This window comes from Staurois parvus, unplaced genomic scaffold (genome assembly GCF_062004578.1).
Source record: "Staurois parvus isolate SC_StPar_1 unplaced genomic scaffold, SC_StPar_1.0 ptg000574l, whole genome shotgun sequence".
NCBI classification, from domain to species: domain Eukaryota; kingdom Metazoa; phylum Chordata; class Amphibia; order Anura; family Ranidae; genus Staurois; species Staurois parvus.
The window spans coordinates 1,631,326-1,652,103 of record NW_028318370.1 but is presented as its reverse complement, the minus strand read 5'-3'; the positions used below and the strand labels follow the sequence as shown (position 1 = coordinate 1,652,103).

The 20,778-nt window shown below is 43.8% G+C and overlaps 1 protein-coding gene across 1 annotated transcript in view; it reads left to right on the top strand.

Moving 5' to 3' along the window:
- Positions 1 to 20,778, top strand: part of LOC149450441 (uncharacterized) — a gene marked incomplete at its 5' end in the record, with an annotated part of 316,412 nt that overhangs the window by 236,464 nt on the left and 59,170 nt on the right. Inside the window, 9 exon segments of the mRNA XM_089691949.1 lie at positions 987 to 1,130; positions 3,225 to 3,374; positions 5,052 to 5,210; positions 9,962 to 10,105; positions 11,023 to 11,169; positions 12,377 to 12,520; positions 12,985 to 13,131; positions 16,883 to 17,025; positions 18,835 to 18,851. Coding sequence (XP_089548075.1) covers positions 987 to 1,130; positions 3,225 to 3,374; positions 5,052 to 5,210; positions 9,962 to 10,105; positions 11,023 to 11,169; positions 12,377 to 12,520; positions 12,985 to 13,131; positions 16,883 to 17,025; positions 18,835 to 18,851 — 1,195 coding nt within the window.

Here is a 20,778-nt window from a genome sequence, read left to right as displayed (position 1 = left end):
ATGATCTAATAGCTGTGGCCTCCACTGCTTACTTACATTCAGTGGTGAAAGGCCCCCTTTCTTTGAGTCTGTACATTGCAACGTCACCCCTACAGGGCTCCTCTACCTCAATCTCCAAGACAGGAAAGGGTTCCATAGAAATCATAAGGTCTGTAATGTGAAGGTACAGCCAGGAGAGGGGGCCTTTCACAGCTGAATGTAAATCTCTGGAGTCTGAAAACCCTACCCTCAGATGAGTTCCAACAAGCAGAAAGGATAAGTTCACCTTTTTGGAACATGTTACATGTTCCTCCCATTTTTAGGGTGTAAACATGTTCTCATAGCTGAGCCTGTCATGACGCCCTCCCAGAACTGGCCGGCCGCAGTGCAGCCGACATTCGGCTATCTGCAGTTGGCAAGTCGTTAATGTCAGGGCAAAGGGGCAAAATACTGGGTTTTTCGCTCCATAAGGCTCCCCCCCCCCCAAAAAGGGGGCAAATTGTCAGTGCGTCTTATGGAGTGTCCAGTATTTCTGCCGCTGCAGTGTCAGAACGCCAGGACGGCCACTCAGCTCTTCTCTGCAGCAGAACCTTACTTGTTGTTCGGTCCAGCTCTGTACAGACTTTCCCACTTTGGCATCTTTAGTGTGGGCACTCTGCTGTCAGTCAGGTGCCCACACTAAAGGGAGGACAACTCCGCAGAAGTGGGAGCAGGTACCTGTCAAAATCAGGTACCCACCCCCCCTCCCCAAAGGTCCGCAGTCTCTTGGTCATCCCCCTGTACTGCGTCCGCAGTCTCTTGGTTCAGAAATTTTTTTTTTTTTTTTTTTTCTTTCACCTCTAAAACCTAGGTGCATCTTATGGTCAGGTGCATCATATGGAGCAAAAAATATGGTAAGTACTCTTATCCTTTAAGTCATATATGGTTAGAAACATGAGTTCCTCATGAACCCAAACCTTTATGTGCAGCCTGTAGACATTATTGATAAGAATTTTAATTCTTCATAGATGAGACGCAGTGCTCGGTGAGTCCGGCTGACAGAACAGACTGTGGATTTCCAGGAATTGGTTCTGAAGAATGTCAATCCAGAGGATGCTGCTTTGATCCATCTATCCCTGGGGTCAAATGGTGCTTCTTCCCCAAAAACTTCAGTAAGGGTTATTCCTATGCTTACAATCTGTAAGGGATGGGCAAGTGACACAAATAACTGGCGGGAACAGTTGATTGAGAAAATGAAACTGAGCTCTGAGGCAGGATAGGCTTCCCTGAAGTGATAGGTTTTCAGAGATCACCTAAAGGTGGTGTAGGAGATGGCCTGGGTGCTTGAGGTAGGGAGCTCCACACAAAGGGAGAGACCTTGAAAGAAGTTTACAGCATGGGGGTAGGTGATGAGGACACTAGAGAGCAGTGGTAAAAGGCTCCCTGGTTGCTCCTGCACATTACAGCTCCACTTCTATGGGCCTCATCTACTTCCATCTCCCAGCAAGGAGATGGTCCCATGTTAGTCCTAGAAACCGTCAAGTGCGGATGCAGACAAGAGGGAGCCTTTCACCACTGCATGTAAACAAACACTGGAGTCTACATGTGAGCAGCTCAGGCCAGCTGTGCCCCCCTAGATCTATCCCCCCTAGAGGTGTTCCAATAGCTGCTTCATACACTTCAGTAAATTTGAGGTGTCACAAACCCTTTCAGATTTAGAACTGGCATAGGGTAAGGAGGGTATAGGACGCATAAAGGGAACAGATAACGATGACAAACTTCTTGGAACTACCCACAAGCTTCTATTCTGCAACAGTCTGTTGGAGAGACAGCCAGTGTCTCCTTTATGTACCATCCCAGACCCTAGATGAAATTCTCTTCACTCACCAATCTGGAGATTCTCCTGGGCAGGGGATCTGGCTCCTGTTCCTTTTTTAAAAGGGGGGAACAGTCACTAGTAGAAGGCTAATCTGGTTTCCCACCTGAGTGCTCCTTCCCCTATCCGCCCAGGGAGTCTAGCTGTAATCACTCAGATCCTCTCCGGTACCGCTTGTGGGTTGTCTACTACTACCACCAGGCCTATCAACTGGACTGCTCCTTCCCAGCTATACAGGTGGTCTTTGCTCAGGGGGGCCAGTGAGCTCCAAGTTTTCCAGCCTCACAGGCAGGCCCCAACCCGCTAGGCCTCCTGGCAGCCTCCTTCTGCCTCACATCTTCCTCTCTCCTTCTTCCACTGACTCCACACTCCTGCCACTGAGCAGGCTTACACTTTAAGGAAGTCCCAGCCCCTTGCCAAGCCTTCTGTTGAGGATTGGCTGAGGTCCCTTAAGAGTGCAGCCAGTCACTCCTCAGATCTCCCACTGTCTCCAAGGCTCTTCCAAAATGACCAGTCAATACAAATCCAACACCTCCTGCGCTCAGGGACCCAGATCAGAAGGCCAGTTGAATAAAATGCTAAATGTTCCACCAACACTGATCAAAGGTTGTGAAGCTAACACAAAGCTGGAGAAGCTCGATTCTCTGTAGTAGAGAACAAAAACAAAGCGCACCAACCTTGCACATTACCTCCAGTAAGCAATTCATAAATTACTAACAAGAATAGCCGTAAATAAAGCATCGAAAACCAAACTCAGGGTTAGACACATGCAAGATCCATCCAGAAGGGAGATAAACTCTTGGTCAAGCTGACACGTTTCAAGGGGGCTGTGAGGAAGGACCCCCCCCCCTTCGAAACGCATCAGCTTGACCAAGAATTTGTCTCCCTTCTGGCTTAAACTTGCACGTGTCTCCTAACCCTGTTTTGGATGTTGGATGCCTTTACTGCTACTCTTGTGAGTATAATTTACGAATTTCTTACTGAAGTAATGCACAAGGTTGAACTTTTTTTTTTTTTTTTTTTTTTTTTCCCCCCCCACATGAATGTGTATATATGACCTACTAAATGGGGAAGTGACACATACAGGGAAACATGTCACAAAACATATTCATCCCCTACTTGCACCAACCAGGACTTAAAGGTGCACTTACGAAGATGCAGCAAAAACTTTCTACCAGGTAGGTACCCTCCTGCATGCACTCTCATGAATCTCAACTGAGTGAGGTGAGGATCATTTAGATCAGGGCGAGGGGGCAAAAAGAATAGGCACAATTTGTCTAAGAGCACACTTAAACATTTAAAAGAATTTCCTCAGTTCCTCATAAGCACCAAAAATGTACAACTTGTAAACATTAATTGCTAATTCAGATATATTTCCATTTGTTCATAGATGAGGCTCAGTGCTCGATGAGTCCGGCTAACAGGACAGATTGTGGATATCCAGGAATTAGTTCTGAAAAATGCCATTCCAGAGGATGCTGCTTCAACTCATCTATTCCTGGGGTCAAATGGTGCTTCTACCCCAATGACTACAGTCAAGGTTTTTCCTATGCTTCCCAATCCTTTCCATTTTTATTATAATACACCAATATTATAGTGCCAACAGTTCCTGCAACTGTTTGCCTGTTCCTCATCCTTTAAAGCTGAAGTGCACCTATTCTTTTGGTTCTCCCCTGACCAACAATCCTACCCTACTTACCATGATCCAATAGATGCGGCCTCCATTGCTTGTTTACATTCAACGGCAAAAGGCTCCTTTTTCATGGTTGTGCCTGCACAGTACAGCCCCACCAGGAGATGGCCCCATAGAAGTCCAAGGTCCTGTTATGTGGTGGCAAGGCCAGGAGAGGGAGTCTTTCACCTGAATGTAAACAAACTCTGGCGTCCACAATCGGTGGATCTCATCTGAGTGAAGGTGGGATTGATGGTTACTAAACCAACAGTAGAATCAGTCTGTATATGCAGTCCTGCATGCTTGCAATACTCACTGTGGAACCTAAGGAGTTAATCATCTGCATTGTTTAAAAAGGCTGTTTGATCCTGTCTTCTCTGATCCTCACCTACTTCCATTGTCCTCCACTCATCTCCTGATAAGTCTTTGGCGTCACTATTTACGTGTGTGTGTTAGTCTTTTATTCCTTCGGGAGGGTGCATGTGATCAGCACAAGGCCAATCAGCCAGACAGTGGGTCAGGGGTCATGCATGAGGCTCGGTGAGTTTGGCTAACAGACTGCGGTTTTCCAGGAATTGGTTCTGGAGAATTCCATTCCAGAGGATGCTGCTTTTGACCCACCTGTTCCTGGGGTCCAATGTGGCTTCTCCCCCCCCCCCCCCCCCCCATAACAGTGTTTTTCCTATGCTTTCAATCTATAAAGGAAGGGCAAGAGACCCAAAACTGTGTGGGGATCAGTTGATGGAGATGGTATAACTGAGGCAGGAAATGCTTCCCTGAAAAGGGTGAGTGCCTAAAGATGGAGTAGGAGATAGCAGGAGAGATTGCTGTAGGGAGTTCTAGGGGAACTGAAATGCCTGAAGTCCTGAGCATGGGAGTAGGTGATGAGGGAGCTATAGAGCAGTGGTTAAATACTCCCAGATCATGCCTGCACATTACAAGCCAGCCCCTCTGGGGCTCATCTACTTTCATCCCCCCATCAAGAGGATGGTCCCAAAGAAGTCCAAGGGCCTGTAATGTGCTGGCATGGCCAGAAAAGGGAGCCTTTCACCACTAAATGTAAACACACTCTGGAGTCTACATGTGAGCTGGTCAAGCCAGCTGTGGCCCCCAGAATCTTGCCCCCTAGGGGCTACTAGTAAGGAAAAGCAACAAGTTATTCATATTTATTTTTATGTATACACTTAACTTTGTTTTTTGTTTGTTTGTTTTTTTGTTTTTTTTTGTGGTAAGTTTTCAGGTTGCACATTTTTGAGCTACATAATTTTTGTGGTAGTACTGTGGCTTATTTGACAGATCACTTCTGTGTTCGTGTTACTTGCACATGCATGACTTGTTTCCCTGAACACACCATGTGAGTCAATGGCTTCTACTTTGGCCTGGTGCACATTGATCTGATTTTAAAATTGTGTGCATGTGACTGGGTAAATGCATCCCTAGGAGCTGGCTAAGAGTCCCATATCTTATCTCGGCAATTGTGGAAGGAAGCTACTTAATGGTCCTTCTAGATCTAGGTGTATCATAACTTGTTTTATTTCATTACAGAGAATAACATCACCAATGAGGAATGCAGTAATGTGCTCCCATGTCAGAGAAGGGACTGTGGTTATCCTGGGATAAGTGCCTCCGAGTGCACCAAACGAAACTGCTGCTACGACTCCAGTATCCCTAATGTGAAGTGGTGCTTCTATTCCCAGGCACAAGGTATTTCACAAACATTTACTTGTATTTACCTGAATACACTACACCTAGCCACCCAATGGTATGACTCGAAAATATAATGCGTGTGTTACAACCAGGGGTGGACTGACAACTCATGGGATCATGGGGCCCCTGTGTCCTTGCCCAAACTCAAAGCCTATGAAAAAGGTACCAGGGGCATCTCATGGGGCCCCCTACTGACCCCGGGCCCTCAGGCAGTGCCAGAGTTTCCAAATGGTCAGTCCGCCCCTGGTTACAACCTGGTTATAAACTTTTTTTTGGTCAAGAACTCACCCTCAGTCCTCTGATTGGACAGTAATAAACAGCTGCATACTGTTGAGGTATGCCTGACCCTCCTTATCCTAGTATGTACAATGAGAATCGAATGAAAAAATGTGTTTTTATAGTAATTGTCCAATTTGTTAGTACACAGCTTTTGAGAGCAGACGGTTCATGTAAAAGTATCTGGACAAGCACAAAAAATATTCTCAAGGTAACGGATCAAACTATTTTAGTGTAAATATAGTATTTGTACAGAAAAAATTGAGTGATGCATACTCAGAAGCAAAAGAATACATTAAATCACTTCCAAAGTTGCATCCTGTCTCATATCAAAAACAGGTTACTAAAGTTACGAAAATTCTCATGAGACTAGCACGCAAAAAAATAAACGTTCTTCAGATATTCTCATCATTTGTACGAGGCCTAAGACTGAAGCTAATATCAAGACAAATTCAGGTACTCTGCACGGCCAGGCATTTTGCACACTTGGAGTCAATAATCCAGTCCTTGAGCTGGTTTTTAGTTTTAAATAAGAGGTTAACAACTTGGTGTCCTAGGGGTATATGGGATGCCCAAGGAACTGAACTTGAGGGCAAACTTGGCAACAAATACTGTACAATGTGGATCAATAACTGTCTAGGAGCACTGAAGCCTCCTTGATGGATCTCCTCAGACCCCAGATGAATATTCCCCTTCATCCAGCTGCACTGAAGGTACCTTGAGGGTATCCCAGGGCAAGGGATTCCAACAGCTGGCAATGAAGTAGTCCCAGATGAGAACTAAATTAGTTGGGTCTTGCACCTGACAGCCCTCTCCCCAACCCCAGCTCCCTGCCAGGGGATTGGCTAAAGTCCCTCAAATGCAGATCTGGGCCTCCTCTGACCCTCTTCCAGGAAGTTGTGTTTCTGGAAGGGAAGCCCTGACCTGCAGAGCCTTCTAGCCTCTAGCTAAACCTAGAGGGTGCTACATGTAGTAAATTCAATATTTCAGTGAATACAGAACAATCTTAAACATTTCTTTCCATTATCTGCAGAGTTTAGGCTAAATTTCCCATAATCTTCTTCACTGTGGAATCAGAATTTTGCAACTATGTGCACTATTGAATCAGACTGTTGCACTTCAAAATGCTGTCCTAGCATGTTTCAGCCACTGGGTATTAAGGTGGGTGGATATGCCCAAGAATTGGCTGAACAGGTTAAGAGGGGGGAAAGCCTCATGATGTCAATATCCCAAGATGTATCTGGAAACCCAAGCAATTTGTGACTGAAAGGACCAATGACCCAAATTGTTTATACAGGTGAAACTCGAAAAATTAGAATATCGTGCAAAAGTTCATTTATTTCAGTAATGCAACTTAAAAGGTGAAACTAATATGAGACTCATTACATGCAAAGCAAGATAGTTCAAGCCGTGATTTGTCATTGTGGTGATTATGGCTTACAGCTCATGAGAACCCCAAATCCACAATCTCAGAAAATTAGAATATTACATGCAATCAATAAAACAAGGATTGTACATAGAACAATATTGGACCTCTGAAAAGTATAAGCATGCATATGTACTCAGTACTTGGTTTGGGCCCCTTTTGCAGCAATTACTGCCTCAATGTGGCGTGGCATGGAAGCTATCAGCCTGTGGCACTGCTGAGGTGGTTATGGAAGACCAGGATGCTTCAATAGCGGCCTTCAGCTCTTCTGCATTGTTCGGTCTCGTGTCTCATCTTTCTCTTGGAAATGCTCCATAGATTCTCTATGGGGTTCAGGTCAGGCGAGTTTGCTGGCCAATCGAGCACAGTAATCCCACGATCATTGAACCAGGTTTTGGTGCTTTTGGCAGTGTGGGCAGGTGCCAAGTCCTGCTGGAAAATGAAGTCCGCATCCCCATAAAGCTCATCTGAGGAAGGGAGCATGAAGTGCTCCCAAATCTCCTGGTAGACTGCTGCGTTGACCCTGGACTTAATGAAGCACAGTGGACCAACACCAGCAGATGGCATGGCTCCCCAAATCAACACAGACTGTGGAAACTTCACACTGGACTTCAAGCATCTTGCAGTGTGTGCCTTTCCATTCTTCCTCCATGCTCTGGGTCCTTGGTTTCCAAATGAGATGCAAAAGTTTCTCTCATCAGAAAAGAGGAATTTGGACCACTGAGCAACAGACCAGGTCTGTTTTTTCTTTAGCCCAGGTAAGACGCTTCTGACATTGTTCTTCAGGAGCGGCTTGACGAGGAATACGACATTTAAAGCTCATGTCCAGGATCCGTCTGTGTGTGTGTGATTGCTCTTGATGCACTGACTCCAGCCTCAGTCCACTCCTTGTGAAAGTCCCCAACACTTTTGAATGGCCTTTTCCTGACAATCCTCTCCAGGCTGCAGTTCTCCCTGCTGCTTGTGCACCTTTTTTCTTCCACACTTTTCCCTTCCACATAACTTTCTATTAATGTGCTTTTGATACAGCACTTTGGGGAACATCCAACATTTGCAATTGCCTTTTTTGAGGCTTTCCCTCCTTGTGCAGGAAACCATCACTGACACCCTCCATAACTGTCAGGTCAGCAGTCTTTCCCATGATTGTGATTCCTACTGAACAAGACTGAGGGACCATTTTAAAGGCTCAGGAACCCTTTGCAGGTGTTATGGCTTAATTAGCTGATTAGAGTGGGACACTTTGAGCCTAGAATATTGCACCTTTTCACAATAGTGTGATTTTCTGAAATTGTGGATTTGGGGTTTTCATGAGCTGTAAGCCATAATCATCAGTTATGACAAATCACAGCTTGAACTATCTTGCTTTGCATGTAATGAGTCTCATATTAGTTTCACCTTTTTAAGTTGCATTACTGAAATGAACTTTTGCACGATATTCTAATTTTTCGAGTTTCACCTGTATGTATCTACACAAATATTTTGCACCTTGGCCATGGTGTATGGCCACCTATAGGACTTTGTGCTTTTAGATTTTAACATCGTGGGGGAAAAAAGATCCCGTAAATTTTTTATTTTCTCAAGTAACAATGCATTCATCATCCGGTGTCGGGGCTAAGCATGGTTGAAATTAAAGCTTACTGTTTATTTCTGATGCTCATTTAGCTCTACATTTTGGCATTTGAAATCGGCTGCAGTTTTCCCTATGAACATTCAATGCAGAACAGCGGAGGAATGGTGGTGGCCACTGTGCAGAAGCCAACATGCCCCCATCTCCTATCCATAGCAACAACCTTTACCCACCATACAGGGTGCAAACTCTCTCAATTTTTCTCATTGAGCGGATAAGGAAATTTTTTTTTTTTCCCTTTTTACTGTGAAAGTAAATTTATTAGCCCATGATATTTTGACAAGTCCAGGACAGTTGTAATGAGCATAAAATGGCTCTTGATGGCTACAAAAGCTCATTCTAACTTATAAACCTTTTAATTTGCCTTCCTCATTGATGGCAATGCATTTTACTATAATGGTGACATTTTCATCAAAATCTTGCAAGAAGGCCTGCATTTCAGTAAAATTAAAAATCTTATTCACTCACTCCTAATCATCAATCCTCAGCTGAATAGCTTGGCCAATCATGAGCAGAAATTCAAGACCTTAAAAGGCAAAAAAAAAAAAAATGGATACATTTTTAGTTTGGCTGTTCTGCTGTTTCACTTGTAAAGGGCAAATCGTATATTGCACTTAAGAACCTTTTCCATCTATAGGAAGACGCATGTACTGTGTAACCAGCCTTTATCAAAAATAAACAATAGGGAGTTATCCCTTCCCATATATTGGTGGTTCATGGGAGAATAGCTCATACATTGTTCTTCAGTGGTAGCAGGGCCTGCTTACATTGTTGGTCAGTGGTAGAAATGTACCCTTACATTGGTAGCAGAGTACCCTTTTTATTGGTGGTCTTTTAGGGGAGGGCCCCCCATACATGGGTGGTCAGGGAGAGGAAGAATATTCATCATAATAGGGATCAGTGGGAAGAAACTTTCATTAGGGGGTCAGTGGGGAAAAAGGCCTCCCTACATTATGGTCAGGAAGGAAGAATGCCCTTCACATTTGGAGTTGGTTAGAACAATATCCCCCCAATAGTGGTGCTTGGTGGAAAGAATGCCAACCCTCCAGACAGTTACAAAACATTGGTGTTATGCTGCTAGCTTTGCAAATTGATGTTGGCTCTGGAACAATGTAGGCACCATTAGATGGAAGGTTAATCCATCTTTGCTCAAGGAATCCTTAGCAACCTCTGAGGAACCCTAGCTTCCAGGAACCCTGGTTGAGAATGGCTGGTCTAGACCATCAGTAGTCAAACTGGTCCTCGGGTCTTGCGAAGACATTGTTTTGAGGTGGTATTTTCAGAAAACTATTTTAGCTAGATGGTCTTTTGACGACATCCACAATACATGTACTACTGGTGAGGGTGGATAACCTGCATGCTAGAGTTTTGGAACTAAGCTTATGTACATGTTTTCTCACGTTATCCTTCATAACACAGATGAGGTCCAATGCTCTGTTAATCCAGAAGACAGAACAGACTGTGGATATCCTGGCATCAGCTCCACCGAATGTAACTCTCGAGGATGCTGCTATGATTCAAGTATTCCTGGCGTTAAATGGTGCTTCCATTCAAATGTTAAAGGTATTGTGTCAAAGGGAAAGGAGGGCATAGACGGTGAAAGTTGTCAGAACTTCTCTACAAGGTTTCCCCCCATGTCCCTCCTGTCCTGACAGGAAGTGAGAGTAATTCTCTGCAGTAGGAACACTTAATAGACTGACCATACTCTGCCCCATTCAAAACTTTAAAGTCTTGGCTGGAGCTGGACTTCGAACATTTCTACCCTGGAAGCTAAAACTCCATTTGGACAAATTTTTAACATGTCTTACTATTTGACTACTAAGAGCTTACTTTTTAAACCCCCGATCACTATATAGTGTCGCTTCTGAACTGCTCACATGATCTAATGTCTGTAGATTGGTGCATTCAGTGAAAATATGTAGACCTCATTCTCAGCTCACCGGTGTTTTATGGTGCATTGCCTGCCAACACACCACAGCACACAAGACATGTACCTTTTTTTTCTTAATGTACCACAAAGCACAGATGGTTCTTTGAATTGTGATTCCTTGCAGCACATTTACACTGGGCTTTGATTGCATGGTGCATTGGAGTGCCATTTAAAGTGAATTCCAACAAAAAGCTGTAAACAATGTTTTCATGCAACAGTGAACTGTTGTGCTAAAATTGTGCAATAATAAATTCATAAACACCATTAATTGGTGGTCCTATTCATACATATGTCCTAACCCAATACATTATTTTAGCAGATGCACTTTATGGACTTTGTTTTATATTTTGTATCTGTTATTTTTTTCATCTCTTGATCTGGACACATTTGTGCGGTTTCCTTAATTTCAGCAATGTGTTTTTCATGCAACAAACAGCTGGGAAACCAGCCCTAAGCTTTTTGTCGCACACTAAAAGCCAAGTCAAATAACCTATATTTAAAACACTGCAATATATCCATATATGTGTCTGTCATTTTTTTACTTTCACAGAGGCAAAACAAGAGTGTGGCGGGTCTCCTTACCTGAGAAGGAACTGTGGCTACCCAGGAATCAGTGCTTCCCAATGTGCCAGAAGAGACTGCTGTTATGATTCCAGTATCCCCGGCGTGAATTGGTGCTTCTACTCTCAGGCACAAGGTACAGTGCTGATATAAAGGAATGCAGGATGTGATGTGTGTATAGAGGGATCCCTGTTGCAGTTATTGTAGACACCACAATGAGTGGTGGAACGTGTAATTTTAGGCAGTGACTGGGTTAGTCCTTTAAGGTGGTACCCTGTTCTAGTTTGCTTGGCAACCTTGCTCTGGTTATTAGTGTTCCTTTTGGTGGTTATTTAAAAAGGATTGGTGGGAAGCATGAGGAATGCTTTAGTGTGTGCAACCTTCAGCCTGGTGAGGAAGAGTATCAGATCTTATCTAGGGCCATCTGGGAAGAATAGTGTAATCAGGAGCCAACTCAACATACTTCTCCTGGAAGGGGGAGCTCATATGGACTGGCGAGGTAACAGATTGCATTCCTCCCAAGGAGGAATTCAATTACCATATTCTACCTGCTGCTAGGGTGTGGGTCTCATCTTTCCCTTCAACCCTGTAATTTAAGAACTGTTGCACTTTTTGTTCAGGCAGGGTGCTACCATAATCCTGTATGGTTTGTTACATTATGGTTGTTAACTTCCTTCCTAAGGAGTCTGGTATGGTGTTCTCTACCAATGGGGATCTACTCTTGGGCATGGCCTAGTTGGGATTGTACTTCACAGCTAGAACAGGCTAAATATGGAGATGTTGGGTTCTGGCCAGGCTTGGTTTCTCCCATGGTGTCAGAGGCAAGGTCTTGGAGATTTCTACTTGGCAACCTCAGGAATCCTTGTGGGCCCCATGCAAGCGAATCACAGTGAGCCTTGTGTGTCACTCAAGCGAGAACAAAAAATGTTAGTGTGACTCGAAACCACAATTGGTCCTGTTACTCTAAACTGCTTGGTGTACAAGCCAAGGGTGTCTTACCAAGCCACTAACATTTTAAGAAGAAATGGTAAGCAGAGAAGGTTTGCCCACCATGTATGTCTGCCTCAACATGACTAGCTAATCACAGTGCTGTTGCCGTTAACAGCTAATGTTGTCCAACTATGCATTTACCTATTGATTTGGTAATGCATTTATTTGCTGTTGCTCTGCCTGTCAGGACTTTCTACAACACCATTCCTGATTGTTGCTGGCTGTTGACTTTGGCAACACAGAAGATCTGACAGTTTGATAACCCATACCCATCTCTACACTTCTACCCTACTGTCCCATTTCCTCCCTTCCCAAAAGTCTAATCTCTTCTTATTTCCACTTTTTCTCTACAGATGAGGCTCAGTGCTGTGCGAGTCCAGCTAACAGAACAGACTGTGGATATCCAGGAATTACAGACAGGGAGTGCTATTCTATGGGATGCTGTTTCAACTCATCTGTTCCTGGGGTTAAATGGTGCTTCTCTCCAAAAGCCCAAAGTAAGATGCAATATTAAACGTCCTATAATTTATTTAATATGATAAATCATAATATACTGTATATGGCTAGAACCATGAACACCTATACCCTTATAGTAGATCTCAGTTCTAAAGCTATTGGCTGCCTGGCTATTACCATCTTTATTTACTCCGTTTGCCTTCAGCTAAAGTCCAGGCGTGTTATGGCTTGCCCAATCAGAGGGAACTGTGGGTATCCTGGGCTGCTAGAACATTTCCACCAATTCAGGGTTACCCATACTAACTAAATTCCTTTAACTAAATCCATTGCTGAGTTAACTCTTCGTGATGACCTTCCATACTTTTCCTTTTCACCACAATCTGTGCTTACAGGCCCTGTTCTTCAATATGCCATGTACCACCATGCACCCCTTAGACTTTATAACAAATCTTTAAAGTGTTAAAATGTTTGGCAGCCCAGCTGTTATGTATGTTTTTGCCTTTAGATAACACCCAGGAGTGTGGTGGCTCTCCCTATCGGAGGAGGAACTGTGGGTATCCTGGGATTAGCGCATCACAATGTGCCAGCAAGAACTGTTGCTTTGATTCCAGCATCCCTGGGGTGAACTGGTGCTTCTACTCTCTAGCTCAAGGTACAGTGCACTGCTGCTTGATTTACATAATCTTGGCAAAATCATCTTAACACGATGTAAAAAGTTAACAGGGCAGACTATCCACCATCCATGTCTGCTGTGGCTAGACTAGCAATGCTTCTACTTTTTTTGCACTGCTGACAGTTTAAAGGAGAATTCTATGTTTGCAAAAAATATGCACCAATATTGCAAAAATGTATGTTAATTTTATTTTGAACCTGCAAAGCATTGAACCAAAAATCAGTGAATCATAGGTACAATGTGCTGGCTCTTGCAGGTTCTTCCTCATTCCCCAGCTAATAAGCTGCAGGAAGTATCCATGAACTAAAAGTGCGATGACAGTGTATTTGTGCAATACAGTCCCTCTGCCACTGTTGCTATGAATGTACAGTATGACGTGGCTGTGCAGGCAAGAGCCAAGAACAGTCTTGCCAATTAAGTAGCGGGGTGTAATTTTTTGGGTTGGAGGCTCAGCATGCTGACTATGTTTCATGCTTTAAGGTTCAGCAGTTGTTACTTCAAAGTGGTAGTAAGGTCACTTTGTATATTTTTACTTGCAGGTAGCTTATGATAAAGCTTCAAACGTAAAAGTTGCTGCGCTGCCTCTACTAAAACAAAGGGTCCATACAAATGTGCACATACTTCAATGCTCTATGGACTGACAAATAAAACACAAACCAATATGTATATTAAACATGTTCAAATGACAATAGTGCAAAAAATGGCAAATATACAATGTGATCAAACTGTGTACAGTGGGTTTCTATGGTGTCCAATAACTGTGCAAACATATGAAAGGTCCAAAAAAATCCCCATCGGTATCAAATGTGAATACTAAGTGATACAATGGTTAGTCGTCTTATCCATAGCATTTCTCTGTGCATAGCGCCCCCCCACCCTCCAGAGCCCCACTCACCACAGATAATTGATCACCTTGAATGGTAGGTCGAATATCGCATTAGATGTTGCAGAAAGTTGGCCGTCTGGTCTTGATGGCTCTATATGCTGATGATGGACTGCATATGTGGAAACTCCTCTAGACCAATCAGTTGCGAAAACTCCTCCAGAACATCCACAGTACTTCACCACCACCATAAAAAAAATCAAAGGGGACCTTCAAAAGTATGTGCTGGTAGTATGCCTGACTACAGTACTATGATGCAATGCATTGCTTAGTTGGATCCCATCTACTGATGGTCTGCTTCTATATGGAGAGATTTCTTGCTTCCTCTTGTCTCGCTTTATGAACTTAACATGAGTACAGACTTGTGAACACCCTCTGGTCTTCCAGCTCCTCTCCTGGCACCACCACAGTATACAATCCTCCAGTTTACTCTAAAATGTAAAACAAGCCAGCATATAAGGTATAATTTAATTACATAGCTCACCACCCCGCTTTCCCAGATGGTCCTCAGTTCAAAACTTCTAGGGCTCAGCATCTTCCACCTATACACATTTCACCCCAGATTCCGGCTTCCTCAGTGCTCCTAACTTTGTACGTTGGGCTACTACCAGCCCACCTAGCTGCCTTAGAGTGTCCCAAAGAGAGATTTAAGAAGCTGTGACACTGTCCTAGAGCTTGCTGGATATTGCATCTGGCAGCTCTGCCTCGTGGGCCCTGCTTTGGATGAGACTGCTTCCAGACCTTTTGCTGTGTCTACCCAGGCTAGGCAGGCTGTCTTCTCCAGACTGCAGGGTAATGGAGATCCCTCTTGCCAGTTTCCTTTTCTTGCTGCTCCAGCCTGGAGGCTTCTTTAGACAGCCTTATACCTAAGGTTAAAAGGAATGGTCATAACTGAAACCCTGTAAGCAATCTCAAAAAGAGCTACTGCTGACACCCTAACCGTCAAAAGTAGTACACAAGGATTTACAGCCTACTTTGCCAACCAGAAGGACCTTAACCTCTCCAAGGCGTGATAGAGTTGCTGGAGCAGGATGGGGAGGACATATGGGAATATCTCTTCCAGAAAAAGACAAATTCAGTTCAAAATTCTACTTAGGATTTTTTTTGACCCCTCATAGAATCTACCCAAACTGCCCTCTCCGTTGTTGGTGCTGTCTAGCAGAACCAGCTGACTACTTTTATATGCTATGGACGAGCCTTCATATACAAATCTTGGATGTCAGTCCTTCAGCTTATTACCTGCCTGACCTCTATCCGCATCTCACCTCCAAGTGGATATGTGTATCCTTGGGCTAGTGAAAGTCTATTGGGACACTACTGGGCCTCTTACTCTTTTATGCTAGAAAGTCCATTATGAAGTGGAAGTCAGCTACTGCCCCTACCCTGAGGTTTTGGAAATCCCTAGTGAATGCAATCGTTCCTTTTTCTATAAAGGGACATAATCACATGTATGTCCCCAAAAATTCCACAAGGTCCAAAATATATTGGATGGCTTGACTACAACACCACTACAGTAGGCCAACCTGAATCTGAGGCGGTTAATTATGAATTGAGGAATACTGAAGGAAAATACTTTGCTATGAATTTGGTATGGGCCTTACTGTGTACCTAGGAGTTTTCCTATGGTTATCAGGCCTGTCGGTGCCTGAACCTTTTTTTGCAAGTTAAATGCCTTTCATGGTTGGTGAAACTGGATGATGGGCTTCCAAGATTTGCACTATCTCTGTACCTGTTCATACCTTGGCAGATTTGTATGACATTACTGCTCTTGATGGAATGTACGAACTGGGGCTGGGGGAAATGTCCAGAGGCTGTTTTTGTAACTCCTTTACTCAGTTTCTTCCAGACATATCTGTCCCAGGACAACTGCTGAGTTCCTAGTTTCCACCAGACTCCCCTAAGTGAGGGGGAGGTTAATACTCACCATGCCACAGGGCACCTACATGCTTTCCAACTTCCACCAGGCACTCTTTTTTTTTTTTTTTTTTTTTTTTTTTTTTTAAGCTCTTCAGACCAGATCCTTAGGTGAAATTGCTTAGTTATGTGGCTGAATCTAGCAGGCTGCTGGGATGGACTATGCCCCCAGATTTTGGTTGTGCCCTCCCCCCAGCCAACCCTAACCTGCCACAATACCACTCTAATCACATACTCTTACTGCCCTAGCCTGGCATTATACTGTCGTGGTTTTTTTTTGTGTTTTTTTTTTTTTTTTTTTTTTTACAATGAAGCCAACTAAGCAGGGCTGGATCTAGCCTGTGATGTGGGGGTGCAAATTTGATTAGAAATAGCTGTGTCCCCCCCCCCCCCCAGCTCTGCCACAGCTGTGACTGCAAATTCAGCAAGCTGTCTCAAAGGGGGCAACAGGCCCTGAGGCAAGGAACTTGTCTAGCAGCACAAGAATAGGGCTATTTGTTGCCCTCCAGCCACCTACTGGGCACCCCTCCCCAGGGATTGGCTGCAGCAGAATAATTAAAGCTGCTCATTTGACTCTCCCAGCCCCCTATGTTCCAGAAGCCTCAAGAAGGCATGAGGTAGCAATCAAACCTGCAGCCTCTGAGATCTAGAACAGCCCAAAGAAATTAACCTCTCTTCCAATGATTAGGATAGGTAAATTTAATTCATTTTTGGCGCCTTTAACAACCTAGATAGGAGGGTGCTACATTATACAGCTGGTAATCGGCTTTAGAAATGCATATAAATTGTGTATAAATGTTGAGAATAAAGCCAAATAACATTTGTATTTGATCATCCATGTATTTTGTCTGTCAAGTGCACAGTTTATGGATATATATGCAGTACAAGTGAACTGTCTGATCTATTATGTGATTGGTGTCATCTATCTACCAGATAACGCTCAGTGCTCAGTGTCTTCCAACCAAAGGCAAGACTGCGGCTACTCGGGGATCAGTGCGACCGAATGCCATTCCAAAGGCTGCTGCTTCGACTCCAGCAATCCTAATGTCCCATGGTGCTTCTCCCCACAGAATAAGGTGACCCCTGCACCCTTTGAGATATTAATACTTGTTTAACTTGTAATGATTACATTTTTACAAATGAAATATTTTATGCATTCACATAGCAGTAATGGGTGGAAATGGCAAGCTAAACTTTGCATCTGTCAGCTGTTTTCTGAGTGTGCAAAGTAATTGAACCCCTACAACTCTGGTTCTAAGTTTAACTGTGGGATTAGATGACCTATATCCTTGCAATGCCCTCCACCCCTGTATATTACCCTATTCATCTGGCCATTTCAGCTGCTCTTTTCTACTTCAAGCTTGAGTGGTCCCTCTGTTATCAGTTAGTGTAGGGCAGGAGTGTTCAACCCATGGCCTGTGGAGCCCTCTGATGTGACCAGAGACCTCAAACCAGGGGAGCCATGTCCATGCTCTGGGATCGTGGGTTGGCAGCCCAGATCGCAATCAATGGGTTGCTTACCTACCATCCCAGAGCATCAGAATGCATGGAGCTGGCACCGACCGCAATAGAAACAGGTGGCTACAGATGGAGCAGGAACCGCATAAACCGATGCTTCCCCTGTAGCGCCAACTCCTCCTGGTGGAGTGATGACAAAGTGCTCTTCTCCTGGGACCTTTCTTGCAGCTTGGACAGTGGTGCCCGCAGAAGCTGGAAGAGGAAAGGGTCAGTGTATAAAACATCACATACACCACTTTTGCAATGGGCATATTGGCAAAAAAGGGTGGTTAGGCTGCTTTTCCACTGATCCATGGGTGCAGCACAGTGCACCTGTGGCTTTCCTGCAGGATAGCTGCACTGAGCCATAGACTTCTATTTTCGCGAAAAAGAAACCTCATGCGCTCAAAGGGCCAGATATGGCATATGTGGACGGATCTTCATAAACCTTAGTATTCAGTCCAATAAGGCAGTGCTGTGCAGACCCCTAGGGGCTGGGGTAGGCCAGTATGGAACTATAAAATAAAAAAAGGTGCACATGCCTTGCACACTACCAATAAAAAATTTAAACCTAAAATGTAGCAGATACTCAGTATCTCCCAGAAGTGAGTACACCCCTCACATTTTTGTAAATATTTTTTCTTTGTGACAACACTGAAGAAATGACACTTTGCTACAATGTAAAGTAGTGAGTGTACAGCTTGTATAACTGTGTAAATGTTAGTTCCCTCAAAATAACTCAACACACAGCCATTAATGTCTAAACTGCTGGCAACAAAAGTGAGTACACCCCTAAGTGAGTGTCCAAATTGGGCCCAGTTAGCCATTTTCCCTCCCCAAGATCATGTGATTCGTTAGTGTTACAAGGTCTCAGGTGTGAATGGGGAGCAGGTGTGAACTTTGGTATCACTCATACTGGTCACTGGAAGTTCAACATGGCACCCCATGGCAAAGAACTGAGGATCTGAAAAAAAGAATTGTTGCTCTGAAACTGAGCTGCAGCACGGTGGCCAAGACTGTACAGCGGTTTAACAGGACAGGTTCCACTCAGAACAGGTCTCCCTATGGTCAACTAAAGAAGTTGAGTGCTCATGCTCAGCGTCATATCCAGAGGTTGTCTTTGGGAAATAGACGTATGAGTGCTGTCAGCGTTGCTGTAGAGGTTGAATGGGGTGGGGGATCAGCCTGTCGGTGCTCAGACCATACACCACACACTGCATCAAATTGGTCTGCATGGCTGTCGGTCCAGAAGGAAGCCTCTTCTAAAGATTATACACAAAGTCTGCTTGTCTTCAGCAAACTGTTTGCGGGCTAAGGACATGGATTACTGGAACAATGTCCTGTGGTTTGACACCAACTGAACCGAATAAGTTTATCTTTGTCTCAAGCATGTGGCGGCATCCAGGTAAGGAGTACAGACAAGTGTGCCTTGCCTACAGTCAAGCATGGTGGTGGGAATGTCATGGTCTGGGGCTGCATGAGTGCTGCCAGCACTGGGGAGCTACAGTTCATTGAGGGAACCATGAATGCCAACATGTACTGTGACATACTGAAGCAGAGCATGATCCCCTCCCTTCAGAGACTGGGCCACAGGGTAGTATTCCAACATAACTACCCTAAACATGCCTCCAAGACTACCACTGCCTTGCTTGGCCAGTCAATCGCCTTTACCCTCAGCTTCTTTAGCATGTCTCCAGACCTAAACACTATTGAGCATCTGTGGGGCATCCTCGAACGGAAGGTGGAAGAGTGCAAGGTCTCTACATCTACGAGCTCTGATGTTGTCATGGAGGAGTGGAAGAGGACTCCAGTGGCAACCTTTTTGAAGCTCTAGTGAACTCCATGCCCAAGAGGGTTAAGGCAGTGCTGGAAAATAATGGTGGGCACACAATATTGACACTTTGGGCCCAATTTGGAGATTTTCACTTAGGGGTGTACTCAATTTTGTTGCCAGCAGTTTAGACATTAATGGCTGTTATTTTGAGGAGATTGCTACAATGTAGAATAAAATTTAAAAAAAACAAATCTAATATGGCTAGCTATTCCCTGTTCTAGTAAAGAGCTTTTTTTTTTTTTTTTTTTTCCTTTTTTTTTTTTTTTTTTTTTTTTATGATTTTTCTTCTCACTTTGTCTAGTAAAACCACTAGACGTCTCTTTAACTGACATGGATATAGCCACAAACGGGTTCTAATCTTTCCACACTTTTATCCAAAACTAGAAAACTTTTTTGCTTCATACTGTACTTAAAATGGTTGTAAAGTCTCAAGGTTTTTTACATACGGTACATGCATTCCATGCATGCAGGCAGAGTTGGGACAGGGGGTGGGCAGGAGGGTCAGCTGCCTTGGGTGCAATGGTTTACTGTAGGGATGGGGGGGTGCCTTCCATCTGTTACAAGGCTGACAGGAGTATTGACAGCAGCAGTGCTTTTTCAAGTGACTGCTGGGCACAGGATCCCCTAAGCTTGCACATCATGAAGGAAGGGAGAGGACACAATTCGTCATCTTGAACTAGATGAAGACTAAAATGTACAGTGATTATCTGCTCCTGTCCAAAGTAATCATTCTAGCTAGTTCTGGAATGTGCACACACTGGAAGACTCACATTGACACAAGTTCAGTCTATGAACACTTCTAGTTTATTATAATGCGAAAGTGAGCTTATATATGCAAAATGAGCTTATATATGAGTCATGTGAGCACTGCATAAGCATTATATTAGTCTTTTATTGGTCATTTCCACGAAAACAATCTTCGTCAGAGTATAGGCTTGATCTTCTAAGTCTTATCTATAGAAAGAGAAAAATATGTCTGTCTTCAAATCCACACAATGGGAGGGGGTTGGTGCATGTGAGCAGACATTTCTTGAGCAAGGATTTCCTAAAGTACCACAAAGCCCAGCAGGCAGAAAATATACATTATATTGCTAAATGTTTTGTATGAAAATATATAAAGTATAAAAGTAGATGTATAGAAATATGTATACAATAGGAAACCGAATAGTCATTTTACCATATCAATCACAATCTTTGCCCTGTGCACTGGATGATACATTAGTGTGATGGTCAGTCGGAAGAATAATCCTTACAACTGCTCAATGGGAAGAATTGACCCCTTAAGCTAAAAAAACAATGTCAGTGGAAACCTATCTGAGAGGTATAAATTGCTCAAGGAACCCCTAGAAACCTTTGCTTCAAGGTTTCTCAGCTAGGGTTCCTCCAGAGAGTGAACAAGAGAAGGCTAAGAGTCCCAGGGGAGATCCTTGTGTAGTATTTGGGTTTTGTATTGAGTTCTATAAATCAAAATAATAACATAGAATCATTACTCGCATTA